Source organism: Mustelus asterias, chromosome 31, assembly GCF_964213995.1.
Source record: "Mustelus asterias chromosome 31, sMusAst1.hap1.1, whole genome shotgun sequence".
Lineage (NCBI taxonomy): Eukaryota > Metazoa > Chordata > Chondrichthyes > Carcharhiniformes > Triakidae > Mustelus > Mustelus asterias.
The window spans coordinates 3,659,073-3,677,542 of record NC_135831.1 but is presented as its reverse complement, the minus strand read 5'-3'; the positions used below and the strand labels follow the sequence as shown (position 1 = coordinate 3,677,542).

General features: G+C 51.4%; 1 protein-coding gene and 1 long non-coding RNA gene across 2 annotated transcripts in view; one reads left to right on the top strand and one right to left on the bottom strand.

Annotated features, from left to right (window-relative positions):
• LOC144481726 (uncharacterized) overlaps positions 1 to 7,606 on the bottom strand; it is a 95,753-nt gene extending 88,147 nt beyond the window's left edge. The window contains exon 1 of the long non-coding RNA XR_013495761.1: positions 7,495 to 7,606. This is a non-coding gene — a long non-coding RNA (uncharacterized LOC144481726). The remainder of the gene's footprint in view (positions 1 to 7,494) is intronic.
• Positions 7,607 to 9,802: 2,196 nt separating this feature from the next.
• LOC144481689 (uncharacterized) overlaps positions 9,803 to 18,470 on the top strand; it is a 97,233-nt gene continuing 88,565 nt past the window's right edge. The window contains exons 1-3 of the mRNA XM_078200824.1: positions 9,803 to 9,855; positions 14,567 to 14,650; positions 18,349 to 18,411. Of these exons, the coding sequence (XP_078056950.1) occupies positions 9,853 to 9,855; positions 14,567 to 14,650; positions 18,349 to 18,411 (150 nt within the window). The 5' untranslated portion in view covers positions 9,803 to 9,852. The remainder of the gene's footprint in view (positions 9,856 to 14,566; positions 14,651 to 18,348; positions 18,412 to 18,470) is intronic.

Below are 18,470 nucleotides of genomic sequence, written 5' to 3'. Positions count from 1 at the left end.
GATGTGCAGGTTAGGTGGATTGGCCGTGTTAAATTGCCCCTTAGTGTCCAAAGATGTGCAGGTTAGGTGGATTGGCCGTGCTAAATTGCCCCTTAGTGTCCAAAGATGTGCAGCTTAGGTGGATTAGCCGTGCTAAATTGACCCTCAGCCGAACAGGCGTCGGAGTGCGGCAACTTGGGGATTTTCACAGTAACTTCATTGCAGTGTTAATGTAAGCCGACTTGTGACACTAATAAATAAAATTTAAACTTAAACTCGATATATACGCCCATTGAAAAAATCCAGGATTGGACAACATCCTAAATTCTGGCAAAGAAGTGTGGTGCATCAGTGCAAACCGTCACGGCCTGTTATAAAACATTTGGCATGAGATTTGGATGAAATCGGTTTTGACACAGAGGCCGAAAGCGATGCGGTCCGACTATTCTCTGTGGCCAATGCTGCCAAAATGCTGCCAACAGCACCCCCTACTGGATAAACCGTCAGACTGTGAAATCACCAACCGCTCAACCCCAGGGCAGATTTTTCCACCTCTGGCCACTGGCTGGATCTTCCAGTCCCACTGGAATTTCAATGGCCACTTGGTCAGGGGCGTCGCCGCGGGAGCACCGGAAGGTCCCGCGACGGAAAATCCCGACCCGAGTGTCCGTTTTTTTTACTGCTGCGTTCGTTGGAAGTGAATTCCATTTTTCACACCTGCCAAGCGTCTTAAAAGCACTTTGGAAATGTCGTCACAGTGGCTGAGTGCTGGAAATGCGCACGCACCAACTCCTACAGATGCGGCACAAAAACCACCCTTTCACGCAAACCTGTAGAGAAAGATCAGCTTCATATATGGTAGGTCCATTCAAAGGTCTGACGGCAGCAGGGAAGAAGCTGTTCTCGAGTCGGTCGGTGCGTGACCTCAGACTTTTGTATCTTTTGCGTGCAGTTCTGGTCACCTCACTATAAGAAGGGTGTGGGAAGCGCTGGAAAGAGTGCAGAGGAGATTTACCAGGATGCTGCCTGGTTTGGAGGGTAGGTCTTATGAGGAAAGGTTGAGGGAGCTAGGGCTGTTCTCTCTGGAGCGGAGGAGGCTGAGGGGAGACTTAACAGAGGTTTATAAAATGATGAAGGGGATGGATAGAGTGAACGTTCAAAGACTATTTCCTCGGGTGGATGGAGCTATTACAAGGGGGCATAACTATAGGGTTCGTGGTGGGAGATACAGGAAGGATATCAGAGGTAGGTTCTTTACGCAGAGAGTGGTTGGAGTGTGGAATGGACTGCCTGCAGTGATAGTGGAGTCAGACACTTTAGGAACATTTAAGCGGTTATTGGATAGGCACATGGAGCACACCAGGATGATAGTGGGATAGCTTGATCTTGGTTTCAGATAAAGCTCGGCACAACATCGTGGGCTGAAGGGCCTGTTCTGTGCTGTGCTGTTCTATGTTCTATGTTTTTCCCGACGGAAGAAGGTGGAAGAGAGAATGTCCGGGGTGTGTGGGGTCCTTGATTACGCTGGCTGCTTTTCCCCGAGGCAGCGGGAAGTGTAGACAGAGTCAATGGATGGGAGGCTGGTTTGCGTGATGGATTGGGCTACATTCATGACCCTTTGTAGTTTCTTGAGGTCTTGGGCAGAGCAGGAGCCCAGACCAAGCTGTGATACAACCAGAAAGAATGCTTTTCTATGGTGCATCTGTAAAAGTTGGTGAGAGTCGTAGCTGACATGCCAAATTTCCTTAGGCTTCTGAGAAAGTAGAGGCGTTGGTGGGGCTTTCTTAACTATAGTGTCGGCATGGGGGGGACCAGGACAGATTGTTGGTGATCTGGACACCTAGAAACCTGAAGCTCTCGACCCTTTCTACTTCGTCCCCGTTGATGTAGACAGGGGCATGTTCTCCTCTACGCTTCCTGAAGTCGATGACAATCTCCTTCGTCTTGTTGACATTGAGGGAGAGATTATTGTTGCCGCACCAGTTCACCAGATTCTCTATCACATTCCTGTACTCTGTCTCGTCATTGTTTGAGATCCGACCCACTACGGTGGTGTCGTCAGCAATCTTGAAAATCGGATTGGAGGGGAATTTGGCCACACAGTCAGAAGGAGTATAGTAGGGGGCTGAGAACACAGCTAAATGAGAGTATGATGTGGCGCATACCCAGAAGGAAAAGACGGTAAAACGATGAAATAAGAATTCTTGTCTGAACTGTTTCTTTCCTTCTGGATTTGGGGAGGTCAGACAAGGCAAAGGAATACATACTAATTTGGGAAGGATATCAGAGGTAGGTTCTTTACGCAGAGAGTGGTTGGGGTGTGGAATGGACTGCCTGCAGTGATAGTGGAGTCAGACACTTTAGGAACATTTAAGCGGTTATTGGATAGGCACATGGAGCACACCAGGATGATAGGGAGTGGGATAGCTTGATCTTGGTTTCAGATAAAGCTCGGCACAACATCGTGGGCCGAAGGGCCTGTTCTATGCTGGTTGAGAGGTGTAGAGGACTTGGAGGACCTTGGAGTACCTTGGGCCAGCACGGTAGCACAGTGGTTAACACTGCTGCCTCACAGCACCAGGGACCCGGGTTCGATTCCCGGCTTGGGTCACTGTCTGTGTGGCGTCTGCACCTTCTCCCCGTGTCTGCGTGGGTTTCCTCCGGGTGCTCCGGTTTCCTCCCACAGTCTGAAAGACGTGCTGGTTAGGATGCATTGGCCGTGCTAAATTCTCCGAACAGGCGCCAGGAGTGTGGGCGACCAGGGGGATTTTCACAGTGACTTCATTGCGGTGTTAATGTAAGCCGACTTGTGACACTAATAAATATATAAACTTTCGTCTACGGCCTCGGGCGAGTTCCAGAAATACAACAAGTCAGAGTTGGCAAGTCAGGTTGGCAAGCGCCCGCATGGTGCCCATTGGCACCTCTCCAGCCCAGTACCGCTCATCAATGAATGGTGGTGAGCACGATGACAAGCATTTAAGTCCACAAGTTTTCCTTTGTTTTTGCAACTAAGGTTTATTTATTAGTCACAAGTAAGGCTTATATTGACACTGCAATGAAGTTACTGTGAAAATCCCCCAGTCGCCACACTCCGGCGCCTGTGTAAGTTTTAGGGCAAATCCTCCATGATTAAAGAACCCAGGGATAAGGGGAATGGACAATTTGTTAAAATGGCCGGCTGGCTGTCAAAACTCCCAAGCGCAAACCTGTCGGGTGGAACCTTTCCAGCCACATGAATATGCAAGGGGCTGGGAATAACGAGAAGGTCGAGACGGGGATGATCTAATCAGCAGGAAACAAAGGAGAAACCATGGCCAGCAGACAAGGAGTAAATAGCCCAGCAGCAAGACAATGAGAACAGAGATCAGCTCATCCACGGACAACATTAAGACCCATCTCGCTGATGGGATACCAATTAGGCGCTCTCTCTCTCTCTCTCTCGCTCTCGATGGTGGGCCCGCTCTCTCTCTCTCTCGATGTGTGCCCGCTCTCTCTCTCTCTCTCTCTCGCTCTCGATGTGTGCCCGCTCTCTCTCTCCTTCTCTCGCTCTCGATGGTCTACCTGCTCTCTCTCTCTCTCTCTCGCTCTCGATGGTGGGCCCACTCTCTCTCTCTTTCTCTCGCTCTCGATGGTGGGCCCGCTCTCTCTCTCTCTCTCTCGATGTGTGCCCGCTCTCTCTCTCTCCTTCTCTCGCTCTCGAGGGTGGGCCCGCTCTCTCTCTCTCTCGCTCTCGATGTGTGCCCGCTCTCTCTCTCCTTCTCTTGCTCTCGAGGGTGGGCCCGCTCTCTCTCTCTCTCGCTCTCAATGTGTGCCCGCTCTCTCTCTCTCTCTCTCGATGTGTGCCCGCTCTCTCTCTCTCTCTCTCGATGTGTGCCCGCTCTCTCTCCTTCTCTCGCTCTCGATGGTGGGCCCGCTCTTTCTCTCTCTCGCTCTCGATGTGTGCCCGCTCTCTCTCTCCTTCTCTTGCTCTCGATGGTGGGCCCGCTCTCTCTCTCCTTCTCTCGCTCTCGATGGTGGGCCCGCTCTTTCTCTCTCTCTCTCTCGATGTGTGCCCGCTCTCTCTCTCCTTCTCTCGCTCTCGATGGTGGGCCCGCTCTCTCTCTCTCTCTCTCGATGTGTGCCCGCTCTCTCTCTCTCTCTCGATGTGTGCCCGCTCTCTCTCTCCTTCTCTCGCTCTCGATGGTGGGCCCGCTCTCTCTCTCTCTCTCTCTCGATGTGTGCCCGCTCTCTCTCTCTCTCTCGATGTGTGCCCGCTCTCTCTCTCTCTCAATGTGTGCCCGCTCTCTCTCTCTCTCTCTCTCGCTCTCGATGTGTGCCCGCTCTCTCTCTCTCTCTCGATGTGTGCCCGCTCTCTCTCTCTCTCAATGTGTGCCCGCTCTCTCTCTCTCTCGCTCTCGAAGTGTGCCCGCTCTCTCTCTCTCTCTCTCTCTCGATGGTGGGCCCGCTCTCTCTCTCTCTCTCTCTCAATGTGTGCCCGCTCTCTCTCTCTCTCTCGATGTGTGCCCGCTCTCTCTCTCCTTCTCTCGCTCTCGATGGTGGGCCCGCTCTCTCTCTCCTTCTCTCTCTCTCGATGTGTGCCCGCTCTCTCTCTCTCTCTCTCTCGATGTGTGCCTGCTCTCTCTCTCTCTCTCTCAATGTGTGCCCGCTCTCTCTCTCTCTCTCTCTCGCTCTCGATGGTGTGCCCGCTCTCTCTCTCTCTCGATATGTGCGCGCTCTCTCTCTCTCGATATGTGCGCGCTCTCTCTCTCTCTCTCTCGCTCTCGATGGTGGGCCCGCTCTCTCTCTCTCTCTCTCTCGCTCTCGATTGTGGGCCCGCTCTCTCTCTCTCTCTCTCGATATGTGCGCGCTCTCTCTCTCTCTCGATGGTGTGCCCGCTCTCTCTCTCTCTCTCTCTCTCGATATGTGCGCGCTCTCTCTCTCTCTCGCTCTCGATGGTGGGCCCGCTCTCTCTCTCTCTCTCTCGCTCTCGATGGTGGGCCCGCTCTCTCTCTCTCTCTCTCTCAATGTGGGCCCGCTCTCTCTCTCTCTCTCTCGATGTGTGCCCGCTCTCTCTCTCTCTCTCTCTCAATGTGGGCCCGCTCTCTCTCTCGCTCTCGATGTGTGCCCGCTCTCTCTCTCGCTCTCGATGTGTGCCCGCTCTCTCTCTCTCTCTCTCGATGTGTGCCCGCTCTCTCTCTCCTTCTCTCGCTCTCGATGGTGGGCCCGCTCTCTCTCCCTCTCTCAATGTGTGCCCGCTCTATCTCTCTCTCTCTCAATGTGTGCCCGCTCTATCTCTCTCTCTCTCTCGCTCTCGATGGTGGGCCCGCTCTCTCTCTCTCTCGATGTGTGCCCGCTCTCTCTCTCTCTCTCTCTCAATGTGTGCCCGCTCTATCTCTCTCTCTCTCTCTCTCTCGCTCTCGATGGTGGGCCCGCTCTCTCTCTCTCTCGATGTGTGCCCGCTCTCTCTCTCTCTCTCGCTCTCGATGTGTGCCCGCTCTCTCTCTCCTTCTCTCTCTCTCGATGGTGGGCGCGCTCTCTCTCTCTCTCTCTCGATGTGTGCCCGCTCTCTCTCTCCTTCTCTCGCTCTCGATGGTGGGCGCGCTCTCTCTCTCTCTCGCTCTCGAAGTGTGCCCGCTCTCTCTCTCCTTCTCTCGCTCTCGATGGTGGGCCCGCTCTCTCTCTCTCTCTCACGATGTGTGCCCGCTCTCTCTCTCTCTCTCGATGTGTGCCCGCTCTCTCTCTCTCGCTCTCGATGTGTGCCCGCTCTCTCTCTCGCTCTCGATGTGTGCCCGCTCTCTCTCTCTCTCTCTCGATGTGTGCCCGCTCTCTCTCTCGATGGTGGGCCCGCTCTCTCTCTCTCTCTCGAAGTGTGCCCGCTCTCTCTCTCCTTCTCTCGCTCTTGATGGTGTGCCCGCTCTCTCTCTCTCTCTCGATATGTGCCCGCTCTCTCTCTCTCTCTCTCGATATGTGCCCGCTCTCTCTCTCCTTCTCTCGCTCTCGATGGTGGGCCCGCTCTTTCTCTCTCTCGCTCTCGATGTGTGCCCGCTCTCTCTCTCTCTCTCGATATGTGCCCGCTCTCTCTCTCTCGCTCTCGATGTGTGCCCGCTCTCTCTCTCGATGGTGGGCCCGCTCTCTCTCTCTCGATATGTGCCCGCTCTCTCTCTCCTTCTCTCGCTCTCGATGGTGGGCCCGCTCTTTCTCTCTCTCTCTCTCGAAGTGTGCCCACTCTCTCTCGCCTTCTCTCCCTCTCTCGATATGTGCCCGCTCTCTCTCTCCTTCTCTCGCTCTCGATGGTGGGCCCGCTCTTTCTCTCTCTCTCTCTCGATGTGTGCCCGCTCTCTCTCTCCTTCTCTCTCTCTCGATGTGTGCCCGCTCTCTCTCGCCTTCTCTCTCTCTCTCGATATGTGCCCGCTCTCTCGCCTTCTCTCGCTCTCGATGGTGGGCGCGCTCTCTCTCTCTCTCTCTCGATGTGTGCCCGCTCTCTCTCTCCTTCTCTCGCTCTTGATGGTGTGCCCGCTCTCTCTCTCTCTCGATGTGTGCCCGCTCTCTCTCGCCTTCTCTCTCTCTCTCGATATGTGCCCGCTCTCTCTCGCCTTCTCTCGCTCTCGATGGTGTGCCCGCTCTCTCTCTCTCTCTCGATGGTGTGCCCGCTCTCTCTCTCTCTCTTGATGGTGTGCCCGCTCTCTCTCTCTCTCTCGATGTGTGCCCGCTCTCTCTCTCTTAGCTTTTCGCCTCTTTCTCCTGGCACTTGGCTCTTCAGCTCTCACACCACGTGTCCCCGCTCCTGCCCGCCAACCGGACCCGCATCAAGACAAGTAAAGCTGCTCTCAAAGTTGGCTGAAGTTCCCGATATAAGGTAGAGGACGAGGGTTGAAAGGGGGTGGTGTTTAGTGAAGTTAAGTGTGGTAAGACTGTGTAAAAGTAAGAATTTATGTCGTGCCGATAGTGTTTCCTCCCAGAGAAAATAGTTTAAAGTATAAGCTTTATTGTTGGATGGTGTGGTGTTGGGAAGGTTGATTTGCTGTTTGAATAAATTATTGTAACTTTGAAACCCGTTTGGAGTTTGTCTTGCTTTTCTGTTCTCTCATCCGTGTACTCTGGCGGGGTAACAATTTCAAGAGCTCTCACCGTAAATCCGGAGTCTCGAACCAAGGGTGATCTGAGCGCTTCGAAAACACTCACTCGGGGGAAACGACTGGTCAGGGATAAACAGTGCAGTTTCCCTCTTTCTCTCTCTCTCGTGGAAACTACCTGAGTGAGGTGGTTACAGAGTGGCCGTTTGCTCCACCAACGAGAGAGAGAATCACCCAGGCGTTGATGGTGGTCAGGATACCTGGTGTGGAATAAGGTCCAGGTCACTGGTTAGGTATCAACAGTGAGCCTGGCCCAGCGCTCTCTCTCTGGCGGAAACTGCCCCAGTGCGGTGTCCCTCGGCTTTGAAGTTTCAGAGCCCGCTGGAAAGAGACCCCAGAGGTACTGCTGTACACCGATACCCAGCCTGTGCGTGGAGTAAAGGAAACAGACCCGCTCCACCTGTTCGGGTAACACTGAGGGAGAATTTAGCACGGCCCAATGCACCCTAACCAGCACGTCTTTCGGACTGTGGGAGGAAACCGGAGCACCCGGAGGAAACCCGCGCAGACACAGCGGGGAGAACGTGCAGACTCCACACAGACAGTGACCCAAGCCGGGAATTGAACCCAGGTCCCTGGCGCTGTGAGGCAGCAGCGCTAACCACTGTGTCACCATGCCACAAATTTTGTACATGCTGGGTTTCGTCCGGGTGCTCCGGTTTCCTTCCACTGTCCGAAAGACGTGCTGGTTAGGGTGCATTGGCCGTGCTAAATTCTCCCTCAGTGTGACCCGAACAGGCGCCGGAGTGTGGCGACTAGGGGATTGTCGCAGTAACTTCACTGCAGTGTTAATGTGTGCCGACTTGTGACACTAATGAATAAAGTTTAGACGACTGCCTCGGACGAGCTCTAGAAATACACCAAGCCAGAGTTGGCAAGTCAGGTTGGCAAGTGCATGCACGGTGCCCATTAGCGCCTCTCCAGACCAGTGCCACTCACCGGTGAATGGCGGTGAGCACGGCGGGCACAATGGCAACCATTTAAGTCCACGAGTTTTCCTTTGATTCTGCAGCTTTTGTTGACATTGGGTTTCCTCCGGGTGCTCCGGTTTCCTCCCACAGTCTGAAAGACGTGCTGGTTCGGGTGCATTGGCCGTGCTAAATTCTCCCTCAGTGTTACCCAAACAGGCGCCGGAGTGTGGGGCGACTAGGGGATTTTCACAGTAACTTCATTGCGGCGTTAATGTAAGCCTATCTGTGACACTGATGAATAAACTTAGACAAAGACGTGCTGGTTGGGGTGCGTTGGCCGCGCTAAATTCTCCCTCAGTGTTACCCGAACAGGCGCCGGAGTGTGGCGACTGGGGGATTTTCACGTAACTCCATTGCAGTGTTAATGTAAGCCTATCTGTGACACTGATGAATAAACTTAGACAAAGACGTGCGGGTTAGGGTGCATTGGCCGCGCTAAATTCTCCCTCAGTGTTACCCGAACAGGCGCCGGAGTGTGGGCGACTGGGGGATTTTCACAGTAACTTCATTGCGGTGTTAATGTAAGCCAACTTGTGACATGAATAAACTTAAACTTCAGTCTATTGCCTGGGGTGAGCTCCAGAAACCCATCAAGTCAGGTTGGCAAGCGCACGCATGGTGTCCATTAGCACCTCTCCAGCCCAGTGCCGTTCACCGGTGAATGGCGGCAAACACGACGGGCACAATGGTGACCATTTAACCATTGAAGTGCACAACTTTTCCTTTGGTCTTCCAACTTTGGTTGACATTGAGGTTGGTGGCCCCTTTAAGGCCCCTTTAAATAAAAAGGCGGGGGGGGAGAAGGGGCATTTTCAGCCTCCAAACACAGAGGGCGCTAGCTGACCTTCTGGGAGAAGGGGGAACGTGCGTTTTTAAGGACCTGTGCGTGTCAGAACAATCTTCAGCAGCAACAACATCGCAATAAGAAACAGAGGCAACGAAAAGAGACCTTATCCTCCCCATCTTTGCCGCCGAGCTCCACAGCGCAGAGGATGAGATTTGCCCCCAACAAAGATGGCGTCCATCCACTCTTGAATGGGCAGAAGGGAAAAAAGAAAATGGCGGCTCCAGCTCGCCTGCCCCTATCAAAGATGGCGTACCCACCCTCCACTCGAGCGGGCAGAGGGAGAAACAGCGCAGAGGATGACTTGCCCCCAACAAAGATGGCGTCCTTTCCCCCAACACTTGAATGGGCAGAAGGGAAAAGGAAAATAGCGGCGGCACCGCGCCTGCCCCTAACAAAGATGGCGTACCCCCTCCTCTACTCTTAAATGGGCAGAGGGGAAAACAGCGCAGAGGATGATTTGCCCCCAACAAAGATGGCGTCCCTCCTTTTCCCTCACCCCCTCCACATTTGAATGGGCAGAAGGGAAAAGGAAAATGGCGGCGGCACCGCGCCTGACCCTAACAAAGATGGCGTACCCCTTCCTCCACTCTGAAATGGGCAGAGGGGAAAACAGCGCAGAGGATGATTTGCCCTCAACAAAGATGGCGTCCCTCCTTTTCCCTCACCCCCCTCTTGAATGGGCAGAAGGGAGAAGAAAAATGGCGGCTCCAGCTCGAATGCCCCTAACAAAGATGGCGCCTGGGGCTCAAGCGCCCACGCGCGACCGACGGCTTGGGGCGGGCCAACGGTCGAAAAGTAAAATGGCGGAGGCTTGTGACCCTCCCCCCCCCCCCCTCCATTTGCTGACCCCTGACCCCTGTGGGGGATCGCACGGAGTCGGCGCAGTAGGGGAGAAGCAGAAGGAGATTGCTTCGGAGCCGTGTCGGAGGGAAGAGGGAAAATGGTGAGCGGAGTGAGGGCGACTGGTGAGCCCGGGGGTGGCGGGAAGCGGGGAGCAGCACCGCCTGCAGCCTTTGCTGCTAATGCAATGTTTATATTTATTTATTTTTAAACGATATCAGTCGGGGGGGGGGAGGGGGAGGGGGAGAGCCGCCGGCTGGGTTCACACACGTGCGCTTCATGTGCCACATTGAGCCTGCATTCACATATCTCCTGGCACGTCCCTCACAACTCTTTCTAACCGGGTCTGGACAAGTTTCACCCCCCCCCCCCCAACCAAAAAATAATTATTTTATCTTTGAAATTTGATTGAGGTTTTCTAAAAAAAATGTATTTTTGAAATTTTATTTAGATTTTCTAAAAAAGATGCATTTTTTGAAATTTTATTTAGATTTTCTAAAAGATGCATTTTTTGAAATTTGATTTAGATTTTCTGAAGAGAGATGCAGTTTTTTTTTGAAATTTGGCCACCATAGAAACCCTACGGTGCGGAAGGAGGCCATTCGGCCCATCGAGTCTGCACCGACCGCAATCCCACCCAGGCCCCACCCCCGCATATTTTACCCGCTAATCCCTCCAACCGACCCATCCCAGGACTCTTAAGGGGCAATTTTTTAACCTGGCCAATCAACCTAACCCGCACATCTTTCGGACTGTGGGAGGAAACCGGAGCACCCGGAGGAAACCCACGCAGACACGGGGAGAATGTGCAAACTCCACACAGACTTGATTCATTGTTGTCACAGGTACTGGGACACAGTGAAAAGTATTGTTTCTTGCACGCTGTACAGACAAAGCATACCGTTCATAGAGTACATAGGGGGAGAAGGATTTAGAACCATAGAAAATTACAGCTCAGAAACAGGCCTTTTGGCCCTTCTTGTCTGTGCCGAACCATTTTCTGCCTAGTCCCACTGACCTGCACTTGGACCATATCCCTCCACACCCCTCTCATCCATGAACCCGTCCAAGTTTTTCTTAAATGTTAAAAGTGACCACGCATTTACCACTTTATCCGGCAGCTCATTCCACACTCCCACCACTCTCTGCGTGAAGAAGCCCCCCCTAATATTCCCTTTAAACTTTTCTCCTTTCACCCTTGACCCATGCCCTCTGTTTTTTTTCTCCCCTAGCCTCAGCGGAAAAAGCCTGCTTGCATTCACTCTATCTATACCCATCAAAATCTTATACACCTCTATCAAATCTCCCCTCAATCTCCTACGCTCCAGGGAATAAAGTCCCAACCTATTCAATCTCTCTCTGTAACTCAGCTTCTCAAGTCCCGGCAACATCCTTGTGAACCTTCTCTGCACTCTTTCAACCTTATTTACATCCTTCCTGTAACTAGGTGACCAAAACTGTACACAATTTCTTGGCCTATATCGCGAGGGGGATAGAATATAAAAGCAGGGAGGTCTTGCTGCAACTGTACAAGGCACTGGTGAGGCCGCAACTGGAGTACTGTGTGCAGTTTTGGTCCCCTTATTTGCGAAAGGATATATTGGCCTTGGAGGGAGTGCAGAGAAGGTTCACCAGGTTGATACCGGAGATGAGGGGTGTAGCTTATGAGGAGAGATTAAACAGATTGGGTCTGTATTCGTTGGGAGTTTAGAAGGCTGAGGGGTGATCTTATAGAGACATATAAGATAATGAAGGGGCTGGATAGGGTAGAGGTGGAGAGACTCTTTCCACTTAGAAAGGAAACCAGAACTAGAGGGCACAGCCTCAAAATAAGGGGGGGCCGGTTCAGAACAGAGTTGAGGGGGAACTTCTTCTCTCAGAGGGTAGTGAATCTCTGGAATTCTCTGCCCATTGAAGTGGTGGAGGCTTCCTCGTTGAATATGTTTAAATCACGGGTAGATAGTTTTCTGATCGATAAGGGAATTAGGGGTTATGGGGAGCAGGCGGGTAAGTGGAACTGATTCGCTTCAGATCAGCCATGATCTTGTTGAATGGCGGGGCAGGCTCGAAGGGCCAGATGGCCTACTCCTGCTCCTATTTCTTATGTTCTTATTATTGTCACATGTATTGGGACGCAGTGAAAAGTATTGTTTCTTGCGCGCTATACAGACAAAGCATACTGTTCATAGAGTACATAGGGGGAGAAGGATTTGATTTATTATTGTCACATGTATTGGGATGCAGTGAAAAGTATTGTTTCTTGCGCGCTGTACAGACAAAGCATACTGTGTGAAGTTAGCATGTTCTCCTCGTGTCTGCGTGGGTTTCCTCCGGGTGCTCCGGTTTCCTCCCACAAGTCCAAAGATGTGCGGGTTAGGTTGATTGGCCAGGTTAAGAAATTGCCTCTTAGAGTCCTAAGATGCGTAGATTAGAGGGATTTGCGGGTAAAATATGTGGGGGTAGGGCCTGGGTGGGATTGTGGTCGGTGCAGACTCGATGGGCCGAATGGCCTCCTTCCGCACTGTAGGGTTTCTATGATTTCATACTGTTCATAGAGTACATAGGGGAGAAGGATTTGATTTGATTTATTATTGTCACATGTATTGGGATGCAGTGAAAAGTATTGTTTCTTGCGCGCTATACAGACAAAGCATACCGTTCATAGAGTACATAGGGGGAGAAGGATTTGATTTGATTTATTATTGTCACATGTGATAGTGGAGTCAGACACTTTAGGAACATTTAAGCGGTTATTGGATAGGCACATGGAGCACACCAGGATGATAGGGAGTGGCATAGCTTGATCTTGGTTTCAGTTAAAGCTCGGCACAACATCGTGGGCCAAAGGGCCTGTTCTGTGCTGTACTGTTCTATGTATTGGGATACAGTGAAAAGTATTGTTTCCTGCGCACTATACAGGCAAAGCATACCATTCATAGAGTGCATAGGGGAGGAGGATTTGATCTGATTCATCATTCGGAATGCAGAATGTAGTGTTACAGTCCCAGTCTGCTGCTGTCAAAAGTCTGACGGCAGCAGGGAAGAAGCTGTTCTTGTGTTGGTTGGTACGTGACCTTAGACTTTTGTATCCTTTTCCCGACAGAAGAAGGTGGAAGAGAGAATGTCCGGGGTGCATGAGGTCCTTGATTATGCCGGCTGCTTTTCCCCGAGGCAGCGGGAAATGTAGACAGAGTCAATGGATGGGAGGCTGGTTTGTGTGATGGACTGGGCTACATTCACACCACTTTGTAGTTTCTTGTGGTCTTGGTCGGAGCAGGAGCCACACTGAGCTGTGGTACAACCAGAAAGGATGCTTTCTGTGCTGCATCTGTAAAAGATATCCTCCAAATTTAATTTGCATTTATATATGTCCTGCCACGTCCCAGAACACATTTGCCAGAGGACAAGTCGTGTCTCACAGTGGTTAGCACTGCTGCTTCACAGCGCTACGGACCCGGGTTCAATTCCCGGCTTGGGTCACTGTCTGTGCGGAGTCTGCACATTCTCCCCCGTGTCTGCGTGGGTTTCCTCCGGGTGCTCCGGTTTCCTCCCACAGTACGAAAGACGGACTGATTAGATGCATTGGCCGCGCCAAATTCTCCCTCAGTGTTACGAAACAGTGGTAATTTACCAAAATTCGCTGGACTCTGGGGTGGTTCCCGCAGATTGGAAAACAGCAAATGTGACGCCACTGTTTTAAAAAGGAGGTAGACAAAAGGCGGGTAACTATAGGCCGGTTAGCTTAACTTCTGTATGAGGGAAAATGCTTGAATCTATCATCAAGGAAGAAATAGCGAAACATCTGGATATAAATTGTCCCAATGGGAAGACGCAGCACGGGTTCATGAAGGGCAGGTCATGTTTGACTAATTTGGTGGAATTCTTTGAGAACATTACATGTGCAGTGGACAATGGGGAACCTGTGGATGTGGTGTATCTGGATTTCCAGAAGGCATTTGACAAGGTGCCACACCAAAGACTGCTACATAAGATAAAGGTGCACGGCGTTACGGGTAATGTATTAGCATGGATAGAGGATTGGTTAACTAACAGAAAGCAAAGACTGGGGGTAAATGGGTGTTTTTCTGGTTGGCGATCAGTGACTAGTGGTGTGCCTCAGGGACCAGTGTTGGGACCGCAATTGTTTACGATTTACATCGATGATTTGGAGTTGGGGACCAAGTGTAGTGTGTCAAAATTCGCAGATGACACTAAGATGGGTGGCAGAGCAAAGTGTGCAGAGGACGCTGAAAGTCTGCAAAGGGATATAGATAGTCTAAGTGAGTGGGCGAGGGTCTGGCAGATGGAGTACAATGGGGCGGTACGGTAGCACAGTGGTTAGCACTGCTGCTTCACAGCTCCAGGGACCTGGGTTCGATTCCCGGCTTGGGTCACTGTCTGTGTGGAGTTTGCACATTCTCCTCGTGTCTGCGTGGGTTTCCTCCGGGTGCTCCGGTTCCCTCCCACAGTCCAAAGATGTGCGGGTTAGGTTGATTGGCCATGCTAAATTGTCCCTTGGTGTCCCGGGATGCATAGGTTAGAGGGATTAGCGGGTAAATATGTAGGGATATGGGGATAGGGCCTGGGTGGGATTGTGGTCGGTGCAGACTCGATGGGCCGAATGGCCTCTTTCTGCACTGTAGGGTTTCTATGATTCCCTGTTTAACGGTGCTGCGTAAATATAAGTTTTCATTGTTAAGCGTGTCATTTCCTTTCGTCGGAAGGGGGATTGAATTCTTGCGGGAAGTTTGAGTCTAACTTCTCCACACACACTTTGCAGCGTTGGAAAGTAAATCCCGTCAATTTCTTCATAGGCCAAGAGGCAGACTCTACGCAGCAGGGTTTCTTTGAGCCGACTGAAGGATGATGCACAGCTTAACCAAGAGCCCAAAACACCGGTAATGGCAGCACAGGTAACCCAGGTTCAACTTCTCCCTGTCTCTGATTCTCAACATCCTTGTTACCGCACCATGCCCTGTTCTTTCATTTTACGACATTTTCTGTAATATACAACAGTACAAAAACTGGGTGCGACCAGTTTTGGTGGTCGTTTTGATGTTCTCCACAAGCCTCACCTTGTCGTCGCAACATGTTCTGATCTTATGGACAGCACAGTGGGTTAGCACTGCTGCCTCACAGCGCCCAGGGACCCGGGTTCGATTCCCGGCTTGGGTCACTGTCTGTGCGGAGTTTGCACGTTCTCCCCCCGTGTCTGCCTGGGTTTCCTCCGGGTGCTCCGGTTTCCTCCCACAGTCCAAAGATGTGCAGGTTAGGTGGATTGGTCATGCTAAATTGCCCCTCAGTGTCCAAAGATGTGTAGGTTAGGTGGATTGGTCATGCTAAATTGCTCCTCAGTGTCCAAAGATGTGTAGGTTAGGTGGATTGGCCATGCTAAATTGCCCCATAGTTTCCAAAGATGTGCAGGTTAGGTGGATTGGCCATGCTAAATTGCCCCATAGTGTCCAAAGATGTGCAGGTTAGGTGGATTGGCCATGCTAAATTGCCCCTCAATGTCCAAAGATGTGCAGGTTGGGTGGATTGGCCATGCTAAATTGCCCCTCAATGTCCAAAGATGTGCAGGTTAGGTGGATTGGCCATGCTAAATTGCCCCATAGTGTCCAAAGATGTGCAGGTTAGGTGGATTGGCCATGCTAAATTGCTCCTCAGTGTCCAAAGATGTGTAGGTTAGGTGGATTGGCCATGCTAAATTGCCCCATAGTTTCCAAAGATGTGCAGGTTAGGTGGATTGGCCATGCTAAATTGCCCCATAGTGTCCAAAGATGTGCAGGTTAGGTGGATTGGCCATGCTAAATTGCCCCTGAGCATCAGAGGGACTAGGAGGGTAAGTATATGGCATTGCGGGGATCGGGCCTGGGTGTGATTGTTGTCTCGATGGACCAAGTGAATGGTGGCACAGTGGGTTAGCACTGCTGCCTCACAGCGCCAGGGACCCAGGTTCGATTCCCGGCTTGGGTCACTGTCTGTGCAGAGTTTGCACATTCTCCCCCCCACCGTGTCTGCCTGGGTTTCCTCCGGGTGCTCCGGTTTCCTCCCACACTCCAAAGATGTGCAGGTTAGGTGGATTGGCCATGCTAAATTGCCCCTTAGTGTCCCAGGATGCATAGGTTAGAGGGATTAGCGGGGTAAATATGCGGGGTGACGGGGATAGGGCCTGGGTGGGATTGTTGTTGGTGCAGACTCGATGGGCCGAACAGCCGCCTTCTGCACTGTCGGGATTCCATGATCTTCCTCCCTCCCTCGTGTGTTTATACGACTTTCCTTTCAATGTTTTCAAGTTTAGTGTCACAAGTAGGCTTACATTAACACGTAGAAACTAGAAGCAGGAGGAGGCCATTCGGCCCTTCGAGCCTGCTCCACCATTCATTATGATCATGGCTGATCATCGAATTCAATATCTTGATCCCCCTCCCCCTCCCCCCCCCCCCCCCCCCCCCCGCCTTCTCCTCCATATCCCTCGATCCCTTTAGCCCCAAGAGCCAAATCTAATTTCTTCTTGAAATCTCACGTTTTGGCCTCAACTGCTTTCTGTGGGAGTGAATTCCAAACATTCCCCACCCTCTGGGTGAAGAAATTTTTTCTCACCACAGTCCTAAAAGGTTTACCCCTTATCCTCAAGCTATAACCCCTAGTTCTGGACTCTCCTACCATCGAGAACTTTCTTTCTGAACCTACCCTGTCTAATTCTGTCAGAATTTGGTAAGTTTCTATGAGATCCCTTCTCACGCTTCTAAACTCCAGTGAATACAGTCCCAACTGACTTAGTCTGTCCTCGTAAAACAGACTCTGCCATCCCAGGAATCAGCCTGGTAAACCTTCGCTGTGCTCCCTCTATAGCAAGGACATCCTTCCTCGGATCAGGAGACCAAAACTGCACACAATACTCCAGGTGTGGCCTCACCAACGCACTGTACAATTGCAGCAAAACATCCCAATCCCTATACTCAAACCCTCTTCGCTGTGAAGACCAACACATCATTTGCTGCCTTTACTGCCTGTTGTGCCTTTGCGCTTAATTTCAGCGACTGATGCACGAGGACTCCAAGGTCTCACTGCAATGAAGTTACTGTGAAAATCCCCTAGTTGCCACACTCCGGCGCCAGTTCGGGTAACACTGAGGGAGAATTTAGCACGGCCAATGCACCCTAACCAGCACGTCTTTCGGACTGTGGGAGGAAACCAGAGCACCCGGAGGAAACCCACGCAGACACTGGGGGAGAACGTGCAGACTCCGCACAGACAGAGACCCAAGCCGGGATCCGAACCCGGGTCCCTGGCGCTGTGAGGCTGCAGTGTCACCGTGTATCGATACGTTTACCCCAGCCACTCCCCGTGCGAGCGAGCTGCACATTTTCACTACTCTCTGGGTAAAGACGTTTCCCCTGAATTCCCCATTGGATCTGTTAGTGACTGTCTTGTATTCATAACCCGGACATCTTTGGACACTAAGGGGCAGTTTAGCATGGCCAATCCACCTCACCTACACGTCCTTGGACACTAAGGGGCAATTTAGCATGGCCAATCCACCTAACCTGCACATCTTTGGACACTAGGGGGAAATTTAGCATGGCCAATCCACCTAACCTGCACATCTTTGGACACTAGGGGGAAATTTAGCATGGCCAATCCACCTAACCTGCACATCTTTGGACACTAGGGGGAAATTTAGCATGGCCAATCCATCTAACCCGCACATTTTTGGACACGAAGGGGATATTTAGCATAGCCAATCAACCTAACCCATACATCTTTGGACACTAAGGGACAATTTAGCACGGCCAATGCACCTCACCAGCACATCTTTGGACACTAGGGGGAAATCTAGCATGGCAATCCACCTAACCTGCACATCTTTGGACACTAGGGGGAAATTTAGCATGGCCAATCCACCTAACCTGCACATCTTTGGACACTAAGGGGCAATTTAGCATGGCCAATCCACCCAACCTGCACATCTTTGGACACTAAGGGGCAATTTAGCATGGCCAATCCACCCAACCTGCACATCTTTGGACACTAAGGGGCAATTTAGCATGGCCAATCCACCCAACCTGCACATCTTTGGACACTAAGGGGCAATTTAGCATGGACAATCAACCCAACCTGCAAGAACATCCTTCCTCAGATAAGGAGACCAAAACTGCGCACACTACTCCAGGTGCAGCCTCACCAAGGCCCTGTCTAATTGCAGAACGAGGGGACAAAGACCGATTCAGGAAGAGCCGGGCCATTTAAGACGGTGATAGTTAGACTATCAATTCTGTGGCTGAGAGGAAGAGGAATTTCTTCACTCAGAGGGTGGTGAACCTTCCGAATTCTCTACCCCAGAGGGCTGTGGAAAGCTCAATCATTGAACTGGTTCACGACAGAAAAGATAGATTTCGGGGTACAAATGATATCGAGGGAAATGGAGGAAAATGGCGCAGGGGTAGATGATAAGCCATGATCTGTTTAATGGTGGATTAGGCCTGATGGGCCGAATGGTCTACTGCTCCTATGTTTATAAATTGCTGGAGAGAGTAGTGGGAGGGAAATAGGTTGTGTATTTGTAGTAACCCAAGTTCTGATTTATTTCCAGAGTCCTGTTGCTACCTCCAGATATACCCGACTGACAAGAAGTACATTCAAGAAAGTGGAAGACGTAAGTTGATTTGAGTTATTATTGTCACATGTATTGGGATACAGTGAAAAGTATTGTTT